The sequence below is a fragment of the Magnolia sinica genome, chromosome 15 (genome assembly GCF_029962835.1).
Source record: "Magnolia sinica isolate HGM2019 chromosome 15, MsV1, whole genome shotgun sequence".
Taxonomy (NCBI): domain Eukaryota; kingdom Viridiplantae; phylum Streptophyta; class Magnoliopsida; order Magnoliales; family Magnoliaceae; genus Magnolia; species Magnolia sinica.
In genome coordinates, this window is record NC_080587.1 from 10,867,477 (window position 1) to 10,880,445 (window position 12,969).

Sequence of the window (12,969 nt, forward strand, 5' to 3'; positions counted from 1 at the left end):
TGCAAGTTTTAAGGGTAAACAGAATAGATTAAAAAAGAGGGGAAGAATCCAAACAAAATGTCAAAAGCAAACCCAAATACATCACATGATAGAGCATCAGCAACACACACTGAACAGAGACGAGACAGAGACCTGACCAGGCACAAGCATTGAGAGAGAGAAACACAATACACAAGACCATACACTACTAACTATTAATGACTCTGTTTTCTTCTCTTTACCCAAATAAATTTCCTAGTGGATTGGATGGGAGATGACAATCTCATCATGCTTGTCTTGTCCAGGTTTTCCTTCTGTTTTTTTCTTTTTTCTTTTTTTCCTCATTTGTTTATCAGACATCTCACTTTGCCATCATGACTTTGACAAATTCCTCATAGTTGATCTGGCCATCACCATCCACATCCGCCTCACGTATCATCTCATCTACCTCCTCGTCCGTGAGCTTCTCACCCAGGTTGGTCATTACGTGGCGGAGCTCAGCCGCTGAGATGAAGCCATTTTGGTCCTTGTCAAACACCCGGAAGGCCTCTTTGAGCTCCTCCTCAGAGTCCGTGTCCTTCATCTTCCGGGCCATGAGGTTGAGGAACTCGGGGAAGTCGATGGTCCCATTGCCATCCGCATCCACCTCATTGATCATGTCTTGAAGTTCTGCTTCAGTTGGGTTCTGCCCCAATGAGCGCATCACAGTGCCCAGCTCCTTTGTTGTGATGCAACCTGCAACATTTATTAAAAAAAAAAAAAAAAACCATTCAATTGGCATAGGCATAACATTACATAATCACAATCAAAGTGCTTTATTAAAGCATGAATTTCTCCTACAAAAAAAGCATGGATCACAATAATATAGAGAAAAAAATAGGTGCAAAAAAAGGAAATTTGATCAGGCATGTGTAGTTACATTTCCAAATATTTTTGTTCATGATGTTAAACTGGGCTTAGAAAAGGGGATTCAGAGATTCTTTTGTTTCGTAGAGAGCAGCAGTAGCATTCTAAAAGTGTCAAAAGTCTCCCAAAAGGAGAAAATAAGTCCCTTTCAAGGTGTTCTCAAAGTATATGATTTGTGGTCAGCAAACTAAAATCCTGTAAATAGCATGATCAAAGGCCCATTAGAATCCTAGCATGGTCTATCCTGGATTTGGTGGCTAACCAGGACATTTGTTCCCAATTTGATCCCTCCGGGGATTGACAAAGCTCATGAATTGCCCATGTGCCACTAAATCCACTTTAAGTACAGATTGAAAACTCCCCTTCAAAAGGGATCCATGTGCCACTAAATCCACTTAAATACAGATTGAAAACTCCCCTCCAAAAAGGTAACATGTCCAGATAGAGAAAATCTGCACACTTGCCATCTCGGTCTTCCCTCTCCCATTCGGATCCTTGTAGTGATCAATACTAGATTGGCAAATCCAGCATGTCAACCAAACAAAAGATTGGGCAATGCAAGAGTCACCAATCCAGATTTGACCACTCCCATGATTGCAACTCCCATGGGACTGGTAAGTCCCATCCAAATGAGTGAGGTTAACAAAGCAAGAGTGAGATGCCAAAAAAGCCCTTAGCTTTCAAGAATATTAGATCCTTGTTTTTTATTGGGATTTATTTTACTTTTATACCAGTAATGTTAACAACGGGGGAATGAGATGCCGATAGTGACTCTCTCATCATTCCTTTTTTTTTCCTTTTTCTTTTCAATCTTTTTGGGAAGATTACTAATGATAAAATGCTTGCGAAGCAAGAATGAGATGCTGATAGTGACCCTCTCATCACTCCCTCTTTCACGAGAGAATCATGCAATCTCATCTGCATCCCCCTCAAAACATCAAAGAAGACAACTCTCAACTAAGAGAAGATCCCTAGTCTCAAGCTTCTGAGGTCACAGGTCCACCGAAGAATGTCTAACCAGACTTCCCATTTACAATTCTTAATTACTCTCCTATTGTCACGTTCCTTCCATGCAGTCCATATAACTATGAGCAAGCAGAGATGCTACAGCTATCATTCTCCTACCCTGTCTCCCCAGTTCCAGGCTTGCACTGGAGCTTTAAACGATCTCGGAATGGACCGTTGCAAATGAAACATAGCCACAATATTCCACCAGATTTTGCCACAAATTCACAACAGACAAACAAGTTGTCCACAGTTTCTTCATCTTTACAACACGGAGCAAATTTCGTGACCATCATCACCCTACTATACAAATGATCAATAGTTAACTTATAGTTAGCAACTAACCAAACAAATGTGACCACAGCCAAAATACTCCTAATTTCAGCAACAAATACACAGTGGCTGAACTAGTCCACGGTCCTTGCACCATTAAGACAAAATGCAAGCAGTTGTGATCAATAGTAGCCAAGGTATTCCATAATAGTAGCAGTGGCCGTAATAGCCACCACCGTTACCTTCACGATATGGAATGTAGTGGCTGTTACAGGCTCTGTTTCATTTTATTGAAAAAACCCTGAAAAATCTGTATCAGCCACGTAATAGGCCATTACAGCCTTTACGGGGGTGTAACAAGGCCATTACGGGGGCTGTAATGGCCATTACAGGTCATTTTTTTTCTCCATAAAAGCCACTACGGCCATTACAAACCCTAACCTGTAACAGTTACAAAGTTAACTTTACGTAAGGGCCGTTATGGCACACCATGGCAGTAACATTTTCTAGTTAGTACCTAACCAACCAAATGAAACCACTTTAAGCGCACCCAGATAATGAAAAACTGTGTTTATATGGCAACACCGTGATCCTAGGATGTAGTGCATCAAAGCATGGATTCGGAAAACTAAACGCATACCCATATTGGTGGTCATTATCATTATTCGAAGCTTGAAAATCGATCTACCTTTTTTTCTATTTCCAACAGACACTCAGATCTTCCTCTCCTTCACATACGAATGACAACCAAGAGAGAGGAACAGATGTGTGTAGATTGTGAACCAAGAATATTGATTCTATATAGATGTGAAAGGTCTAAAGTTCCAATCTATCGCAAACTCTATCCTCAACAAGTGTCCACACATCCATTTTCAGTCCAATAGGAAAACTATGTAATGTGATAACCACCAATTAGTTGCCACCCCATGTCGTCCAAAGATCTTTCTCCCCTTGTGATGAAACAGACTTACCATGTTGTATGTGGATCGGTACCATGACAATATATAGATGTGAGAGGGATAGTGTTTTGACTCATCGGCAACAACATCTTCTCCAAGCCTCCACACCTCTGTTTTCCAACCCATTCATCCATTCCACACCTATCTGTTTTCCAACGCATTCATCCATTCCACACCTATCTGTTTTCCAACCCATTCATCCATTCCACACCAACCTACACAGAACAATGGTGTAGATCTTACCAAGATGCTTGACCATTGGATTTTGGATATGGGCACATGGATGAGCCTCACTACAAAGTGACCGTATCTAGCACAAGGGCATCAACTCATTCATCATTATCGTGTTATGCAAAGTATCCCTACTGATAAGAAAACGGATTGCTGGGGAGAGTTGAAAAGGATGGAGTTTATAATGTGCTAAAACTTCCCTTTCATATTTATGTAATCATCTTGGCCCCCAATCCACAGACAACGCAACCAATGTTGTCAAAATCATTATCACATTGCAAACCGTAGCAAGGGTTGAATCATATCAAATTGCAAATTTTATCATAAAATATAAGATTTTTTATGTAATCATCTTAGCCCCCAATGTCGTCAAAATCATTATCACATTGCAAATCGTAGCAGGGGTTGAATCATATCGAATTGCAAATTATCACAAATTATAAGATTTTTTATGTAATCATCTTGGCCCCCGATGTCGTCAAAATCATTATTGCATTGCAAATCATAGCAAGGGTTAAATCATATCAAATTGCAAATTTTATCATAAATTATAATATTTTTTATGATTTCTTAAAATTTTGAAAAAAAAATCGAAAGATACAAAAAAATCAGAAAAAAATTTAAAAACTCATCAATCATGCTTCTGCCATTAATATGAAACAAGTAATAACATATCATGATAGCGTTGAAGGTTCTTGTGACCTTTCATATCGAATTGCAAATTTTATCATAAATTATAATATTTTTTATGATTTCTTAAAATTTTGAAAAAAAAAATCAAAAGATACAAAAAAATCAGAAAAAAATTTAAAAACTCATCAATCATGCTTCTGCCATTAATATGAACCAAGTAATAACATATCATGATAGTGTTGAAGGTTCGTGTCGTCCTTTATTTTTTATCTTTTAAGAAATTTCCCTTAAAAACAATAAAAGAATCCTTCAATAATTTATGTTCTTATGACCTTTCTTGAATATAGAGTCAAGAAAAAAAAAAATTGATTTCTAACCATCAGTCCACAATACATACCTGTCAACATGATTGCAAACATCCATAAAAGCATTCCAAATTAGTCATATATCAATTTGGTGTTTTCACCAATCATGAAGTAAAAAAATCATATAGAAAAAAGTTCCGTGATTTAACATTGAAGAGAATAATATAATATCACTAATTTCTTATAAAGAACCAAATAAAATAATTTAGCTTTTCTAAATGATTCTTAAGGACCCCACCAATTTAAAAACATAAAACGATTGCGAAGCTTAAAATAGAAGAAAACATGTATATATATATATATATATATAGAAGTGTAAATCAGATTTGAATCATAAATTGTCGGATTCAAATCAAAGAATCATAGGATTAATGTAAAATGGGATTCAAGGTGGGATTTAGATCGTTTTGCTTAAGTTTCAACATCATCGGATTCAAATCAAAGAATCATAGGATTCATATAAAATGGGATTCAAGGTGTTTTGTTTAAGTTTTGACTCATATCGTAAATCGTAAATCATAGTATTTTTATAACTATGAGCACAACCAATATGTTCCCATCCTCTTGAATGCTGTTCGGGTGTGTGGAGAAGGATACGTGCCTGCTGGTGGGCCTCGCTGCATAATCATCATATCTAGCAAGAGTAAATGAGAGTATAAAATCATCCAGGTTATCTTGTGCGCGGTATCCCTACTAGATTAGAAAACTAATTGTTGTGGAGACTTGAAGAGGATAACTTCGATGTGTTAAAGCTCCATCCCTTTCATATTTATATAACATCCTTAGTACTGGTCAGCAACCCGCACACAACACAACAAATTTGTTCTTGTCTCTTGAATGTTATTCGGGTGTGAAAGAGAAAGATCTTTGGATATGTGCATGCCAGTGGGCCTCACTGCATAGTGATCGTATCTAGGGAAAATAAATATGGGTGGCAAATCTTTAGTTATCATGTTACACAATATCCCTAATGGAATGTCAACAGATCGGCGCGGAGACTTGACAAAGGATAGAGTTTGCAATTGGATGAAACTTTCTCTCCCTCACATCTATATTGCACCAATCATCTTGGTCCTCAATCCACACACGACACAGCAAGTTCATTCTCATTCTCATCTCCATACACAATATAAACATCATAAGAAGATGACGAACCATGGTGTCAAGGGTTCGAATCCATCCTCACCCACAACCAGCCCAAAAGGGAAGGACCTTTGGGTTGGTTTGGCCAGCACCCTAGCCAGTCGGTATCCCTGTACTGATATATTGACTGAGCCAGTCCCAGGGAACCTTTCAAGAGATTGTGTTCCAACGCCATCCTTTCAGCTACAAAGTTGTGGGTGGCCCATGTCAACCAAGGCCACCGCATCCCGTCTGTTGATGATCTTCAATTCTTAAATCCAACATTCTAGATGATATCCAAACAGGAGAACGACTTTCATCAGCAAAAGAGAGAAAAATGTTGACACTATCTTCTCTTATTGTCTCTCTCTAGAATCACACAAAAGTATCATCTTTTTCTAAGAGAAGCCTCTTGCATATACATATAGGAGATGAGAGAGAAAAAGCGGGGTACAAAATCTTACCCAAAAAAGGAAAGAAAGTTGGGCTCTTATAGTGAACAACTACAGTACTGTATGCACCATCTAATTCTTATTACTAAGGGCTATACTTCGCCACACGTCCTTGCATATCTCCTTCAAATTTTGTGTGATACCTTTAATGCCCCAACTCAACCTAGATGAAATAAACAGCAAGGTATTCCTTTTTTTTTTTGGAAAAGAAAAAACAGCAAGGTATTCAATAACGGTAATAGTCTGTTACTGTTACGATATGAACCGAAACGCCGTTGCAGGCCATTTTTCCTGGAATGGGCGTGGAACGTGTAACAGTTCCGACCATTACCATTACATAACTACCGTAACGGCCATTACGCAATTGGTTTTGAATACCTTGGATAGACAGAGGTACCAAATTGGCAGCCATCAAGGTTTGACAACATAAGCAAACTCAAGAATCCTGTAGTACAGTTGACAAAACTATTAAAAGGAAATTCAATTTAGGCTTAATCTCCTCAAATGCCATTGTTGCTACCAATTTAGGCTTAATCTCCTCGAAGGCCATTGTTGCTACTTTAGTCCCCCATTAAAACGGAACCAAGATCACTTGCAACCAGGGTTTGCAGGGGGATTCCTGCAACACCTGACATAGCCCAATGAAAAAGCGTCGGGTGCGCCTGTCAGACGTGGAGCCGGCAGTGAAAAGCAAATATTTCCCTACGTAAAATGATGATTTTGTCCTTTTAACTACGTGCTCCGCATCTGACAAGCGCAAGCGGCACTTTTTCATTGGGCCACTCATTAGTCTTTAATGTAATTACCTCGATGAATTCTAATTCGATGGTAACGACCACTCAAAAAATCAATATCACAGAAATCATAGCATTGATCATGATGTCCAACATATCAACCAATTATGGAATTTACAAAACTTACTTATCCATAATTTCATTGATGGCATGGATGCTACCAACACTACATTCCCCAATTATTGCCCCTCTTTAAGGTCAACAAAGGGGTGCATGTGTAGACTAAGGCTCACACAACACAAATAAAGCCTTCGAAAAAAATTCCTCAACATGTTGATGGTGCTCAACATGCTCCATTAGATTCATGCAATACGATGGTAAATTTGGTAAAGCAGCCAATGGCATAAGATTGATCCTGTGCCAAATTTTGTGCATTTGGAATCTCAACTGACAACTCCACAAGAATTAAATCCTGAAACATGTTTGGATGCTTGTAAAATCCCCAAGTTGTAAACACTTTACACCATGTGTTTACATGGGAAAAAATGGTGTTTAAGTGATGACAACTCGTAAAGAGTTCACAATAAAGTCACACAACTGTTTGCAACCAAAAAAGTTGCATTTCAATTTGCACGTTAACTCCACCCTTCAAAAAAATTTACAAGTGAACTCTTTACACACAAAGTTCACCTTTTCAAATTTATAACAACACTTTCTAATTCACGATAGCATTCTTTTGAAGGGTAATTCACAATAGCATTTTACCAGTGCCCAAACACAGAAAACCGATTGCTTGGGTAAATGCTTTACCAGTACCAAATATGAGAGAAAGAAATAGTTCACCTATGAAATTATTTACAAGCATAAAGAGTTTACGATAATGGAATTTTACTAGCATCAAAACAACCCCTTAAATGTAAGGGGTTGACATGCGAATATCACAACTTGGCCCAAATTTGGGCTCGTCCCAAAATGTGTGAATGACCCTTACTCTTGGTCTTCCTCAACAAAGCACGCCATGCTAGGAACTTCTTGGTCGCCTCCTAGGCTCATCATCTCTTATTGACTTAAGAGTGAGAAGTTTAGCATTTTCATAAAGGTGTGCACATTCTTGTGGCTGGAGTGGTCAACCTGTCTATAATAAAACTACCATCGAACCAATTAGAAATCTAATTGGGTCAGGGACTTTCATCAAAATAGTATACACCATTTAATGACCTTGACACCACATCCACCATCACTTGCTTGGATGGGGAATATATTGGCACACCAGCATTCTTCTCTTTTTGCTTCATTAAGGGTGATTAAAATCCATCACTGCAAGCAATGCCAGAATTAGGCCATCGAGCGTGCGCGCATCATCATACCCACCACACTAATCCTCATCAATTGTGTCATTTTCATCATTCCAAACAGAACTGTAAGTTTTGTACCATAGGAAAATGCAAAATGACCTCAGCCTCCACTTCTGAGCATGGAAAACAACCAGATTGTGAATGACACACATGCCTTTCACGATGAAAATACACGATTGAACAGTTCCGTGCTGATTCTAAATTGTTGCACTCAAGCCATGTGTACAAGCAGAGACCCCAAAAGGACTCCCAATGATGCAAATGTGCACCATGAACCTCTATCAAGGCCCAAATGGATCATGGAACCCATAGGTCCATTCCAAGGTATTCCAAAACGGTTATTAGGTAGTAACCGTTACACATTACGGGGTCGTAACGGCCGCTTTTAAAAAAAATAACTCATAACAGTCCTGTACCGATCATAACAGCCCTGTAACAGTCAGTTACAGGGTCAAAATGGTTTCTTCAAAAAAAGAAGGCATAATGGCCGTTGCGGACCGTATCATATAGGTAACAGCAATGACCATTACAGCCACCATTAACATTATGGAATACCTTAGTCCATTCAAATCCTAATAACAGCAGCCCAGAATACATTGTTAGTGGTTTACACGAGCTGGAATCTACTTTTAGTAGCTTACACCAATAGGAATCTATAGCAGTTTAAAGGAGAAGGGTCTACTTTTAGTAGCTTACACCAACAGAAATCTATCTTTAGCAGTGCAGCGGCAAGAATCTACATACAGACGCAGCTTATGCCTCATTACAAGCAGTAGATGTTACTTTAAGAAAGGAGAAGTTGATGGATATATTTTACATCAACGGTATGGCCCTTTTGGTCCATAGGCTCCATAATACCAGGCATATAGCTTTTTTCAAAAGTATGCAAGCCATATTTATGCAATAGTAACTTCTAGCATTTAATTTTTAAGTTTAGAGACTCTAATTTATAACTCTTGCTTGCAATAGAAAGACACTTTTGGAATGCAGTGAGGAAAGGTTGCACACAACCTATAGTAAGACATGTCAGCCCGTATGCACAGTCCTATTACACTGCCTTAATAAGAAGGCCTTTCAAGTTTCCTTCAAAAGCCATTGGTTGATTGTTCCTAGCTTCCTACAATTACTACCATCACTAAGGTTAGTAGGTTCTTCAGAATCCTCCTGTCATTGTTTTCAAATCTAATATCGACTCAGCTGATATTGAATCTTTATTTGGTACGTGAGACTATTGATTTGTTTCTAATTATTATTTTGCTACATCACCAACTTCGCAACAATCCTTAGTGGACAAGGACCATGAATGTTAACCACACAACTTGTTACAGACAGTACAGAACACAATATATAAGCTATGGCCTAAAAATAAGCAAACAACTACTGCCCACTCTATCACAGCACGCCATATATGAGCTATTGCAATGACTATCGCCCACTTTCTCACATCACATCATATGAGCCCACTATCACAAAACACCATATAAGAGCTGTGGCAACCATCGTCAAGCTTAACCATATAGTTGGTTGGCCAGCAATTCTCACCATATGTTCAGTGGCCATCAAAAAGATGACTGAAAAGAAATTTTCAATTGATCAAATTATTGTCTAGTGATAAACGCGCTATGGCAAGCTGAAAGGGTTGGATGACATACATGCACAATGATGCAACCAAATTATTATCTCAAGAAACAACATCATTTTCTCTCCTTACTTCTATTCAAATCAATGTCTCCGTCAAATATACTGCTGCTTGGATCTTTGGGATCTTTCACTCCCAATGCCTCTTTGCTACTTGGTGGATGGCAATCTATGTTTCTGCATTAATGGCCCAATCCCTACAACTTCACATAAACCATCTTCTTTCTACTCCTTTTTCTATTTCTATTGCTATTTAATTGATTAAGTTGCTTTTGAAGATGAGAATAAGCAACCTGTGCTGCATCAGTCTCTGCCTGCTACTTGGCTACAGAAGTTGACAAATGTTGTTTACCTTATCCCATGATATTATATGTCAGTTGTGGTTGGTGAAAAAGTCTCCTAAGTTAATTCCTGTAAAAGGTTCTTGTAAAGACCATATGCATCCCCATACACTCTAGCTTTTTCCAGTTTCCTAACCTCCCCAATCATCATGTGACACTAACCCAGGTGGTGAATCAATAACCTGGCGATTGCCTTTTTCATTTTTCTGTTTATCAACCTTCCCAAGCACTGTGTACTGCCAAAGTAACGTAGTAAATCAATGAACCAGTGAGCTTTTTTTCATTTTCCATATATCAAAAATAATAATAATAATAAAATAAAATCAGATCGGAGTCAATACTCATGCCTCAGTGGTAGACACTGTGTTTCTACTCCAAGAACATTGGTTCTCAAACCCATGTGGTTTGGGTGTAAGAGTGTGTGAGTGAGTGTGTGTGTGTGTGTGTGTGTGTGTGTTCTCCTTTCAAAAAAAACAAAAAATCAGATCACGCAGATAATTGGCTTCCTAGTTTTCCACGACTCACAACACTAAACATCCAGCTCATACCAAACACCAACAAACATATCTCCAAAACACGTGACTTATGCTACACATCATGATAGAAAACCAAAAACCAGGAGGGCATATATTCGGATGTAACATTCTTCAAAAGCAGATAACAAACCAAATAACCAGCAAATCCACTACATATACTACATTAAATCATTTATATAGTTACCAGAATTGCATGTCAAAGTTCCATACTGAATCGAATCAAATCCTATTATAGAAAAATCACATGTAATGTGCTGAAATAAAACCGCAGAATATGAAGATCTAGATTCCACAAGCTTCTAAAAATAACAAAACTCAAATCTGCAATGAAACAAAACTAATAAAGATAAAATAAATTAAAAACACATCCTTTTTTTAAGCCCCTTGGGAAAAATCAAAACCTTTTTTTCCCAAACAACCACACCCAACCAGTAACTCCACGATCTAGGTAGAGAAAAGAAAAAAAAAAAATCACATCTGCATATTTCAGTGAATCAAGGCAATAAAATTAACAACCAACATCCCATGCCAGATTTTATATAAGAAACAAATCCAATCCTCATTTTTAAACAACCGCGAAACAATAAGATTTATTTCACAATCGGGTAAAAAAATCCACACCAACAGCCAATCCTATCCACATATTTCGACAAATTGAAGCAATAGGCTGCGAGATCTAATTCAAAACGCCTCAAATCAAGCAGAAAGAAATCCTGTATCACAGATCACATAAATAACCAGATTCTAACCAGAGAAAAAGGGGGGAAACGAGATCAAATGATTCCAACCATGAAAATTAAGGAGAGAGAAAAGAAAAAAAACTTAGTAGTAAAAAACGCACGAATAACCCTTTTTAGACGGAATAAAGGAAATACTCAAATCAAGCAGAATAAAAAAAAAACTAGACTGTATCAAAATCGCATAAATCAACCAATTCTTCCCGGAGAAAAGGGAGAAACATCAAATTAAGCAAAAAAAAAAAAAAAAAGACAGATTGCTGAAAGAACGCGTGCATCAACGGATCTCCGCCAAAAAATTGGAAAAATTATAATTTAATTTAAAAAAATGGAGAAGGAATCTAACCATCTCCGTCCTTGTCGAACAAGCTAAAAGCCTCCTTGAACTCAGAGATCTGATCGTCCGTGAGTTGATCCGCCATTTCTTCGTCTCGAATCGAGATCGACCGATGGATTGTGGAAGAAAACGCTCGAGGGAGAGAAAAATCACGTCTTTCACCTCTCTCGCTCTCTCTCTTTCTACTCTTCCTCTCTCCTCCCGGAGAATTAGGGTTTATAAGGACGAGAAATGACCTTGATGCACATTTGCCGGACCCAAACGCTTTCTTAAATAGAGAATAGAGGAGATTACGTAAATGCCCTTTGGATTTGTTGCAATTACGCGGTTTCTGGTACTTGCCGGACGCGGATTGTGTAGTTAGGACCCACCGCACTGGAGCGTGGTGTGGCTTCTCTGTGGGGCCCACCGTGATTTATGTGTTTTATCCACACCGTCCATCCGTTTTTACATCTTATTATAGTACATGTTTGTAATATTTAATATAGAAATATCTTAATTATACTACACAAGAGGAAAGTGCAATTGAATGCCTACCGTTGAAAACTTTTTGTGGGCCATAGAAGTTCTGGATCAAGCTTATATTTGTGTATTTTTCCTTCTCCAGGTCTGTTGACCTTATGAACAGATTAGATGACAGATAAACATGACTTTGGGCCCTAGGAATGTTTCAACGGTGGATGTCATTATCCTCACTTTTTTCTGTGGTGTGGTCCACTTGAACTTTGGATATGCTTCAATTTTTGTAATATGAATTAATATGAACTGTGAAAACGGATGGACGGCGTGGATATAATGAATAGATCACCGTTGACAACACGGAGAATCTATACCACGCTTTAGCGTCGTAAGCTCCCCAATGCACAATCGACATCCGTGCCTGCCGCCCTTTTCTTCTGGATTTCGACGATTTTAATGCGCTCGAGCTCATATATGGCGTGTCAATTTGGTCAGTGCGTGCGAGATACAGATGTTCATTAGGTGGGCCCATCAAGGAGGCTGGTCCGCTCATCGGTGGAGATCAGTTCTTTTTTTACCGTTCACCTTTATCTACGGCTAGGATGATGGAGTAACCTGAATTTGGGTCCATGCCAGATAGCAATTGGAGCCGGTTGATGAGCGGTCCAGATCTCGAATTTACAACATCATTATTACCTTTAGATACCATCCAATCCACCCTATTCCGTTCAAATTTCCCTGGGACGTGTTTGGTTAGAGGGATCAAAAGCCACCATTACTTTGAAATCCATACCATCCACCCTAATACCATTTAATCCCTTCCAATCCACTGGGCCAAACGGGCCCTAAGAAATCATGCGTTTTGCTAGTATGGAATGACTCGTCCGAGTCGAGTCGGATTCTGTCG

The 12,969-nt window shown here is 38.5% G+C and overlaps 1 protein-coding gene and 1 long non-coding RNA gene across 2 annotated transcripts; both read right to left on the bottom strand.

Moving 5' to 3' along the window:
- LOC131227682 (calmodulin-7) lies at positions 1–11,853 on the bottom strand. Its single transcript, XM_058223474.1, has 2 exons — positions 11,613–11,853; positions 1–714 (listed from the first exon to the last, which is right to left on the bottom strand). The coding sequence occupies exons 1-2, from the start codon at positions 11,686–11,688 to the stop codon at positions 341–343; spliced, it is 450 nt and encodes a 149-aa protein (XP_058079457.1). The 5' UTR covers positions 11,689–11,853; the 3' UTR covers positions 1–340.
- Positions 738–4,045, bottom strand: LOC131227683 (uncharacterized). The gene is made up of 2 exons (XR_009162441.1): positions 3,299–4,045; positions 738–3,230 (listed from the first exon to the last, which is right to left on the bottom strand). It is a non-coding gene; the product is annotated as an uncharacterized LOC131227683 (long non-coding RNA).
- Positions 11,854–12,969: the final 1,116 nt, after the last annotated feature.

Bases quoted from the DNA above. Each gene is read 5' to 3' on its own strand.
- LOC131227682 (XM_058223474.1), bottom strand. From the start codon at position 11,688: ATGGCGGATCAACTCACGGACGATCAGATCTCTGAGTTCAAGGAGGCT. The intron at 715-11,612 runs GTTAGATTCCTT...TAAATGTTGCAG, and splicing joins GTTCGACAAGGACGGAGATG to GTTGCATCACAACAAAGGAG.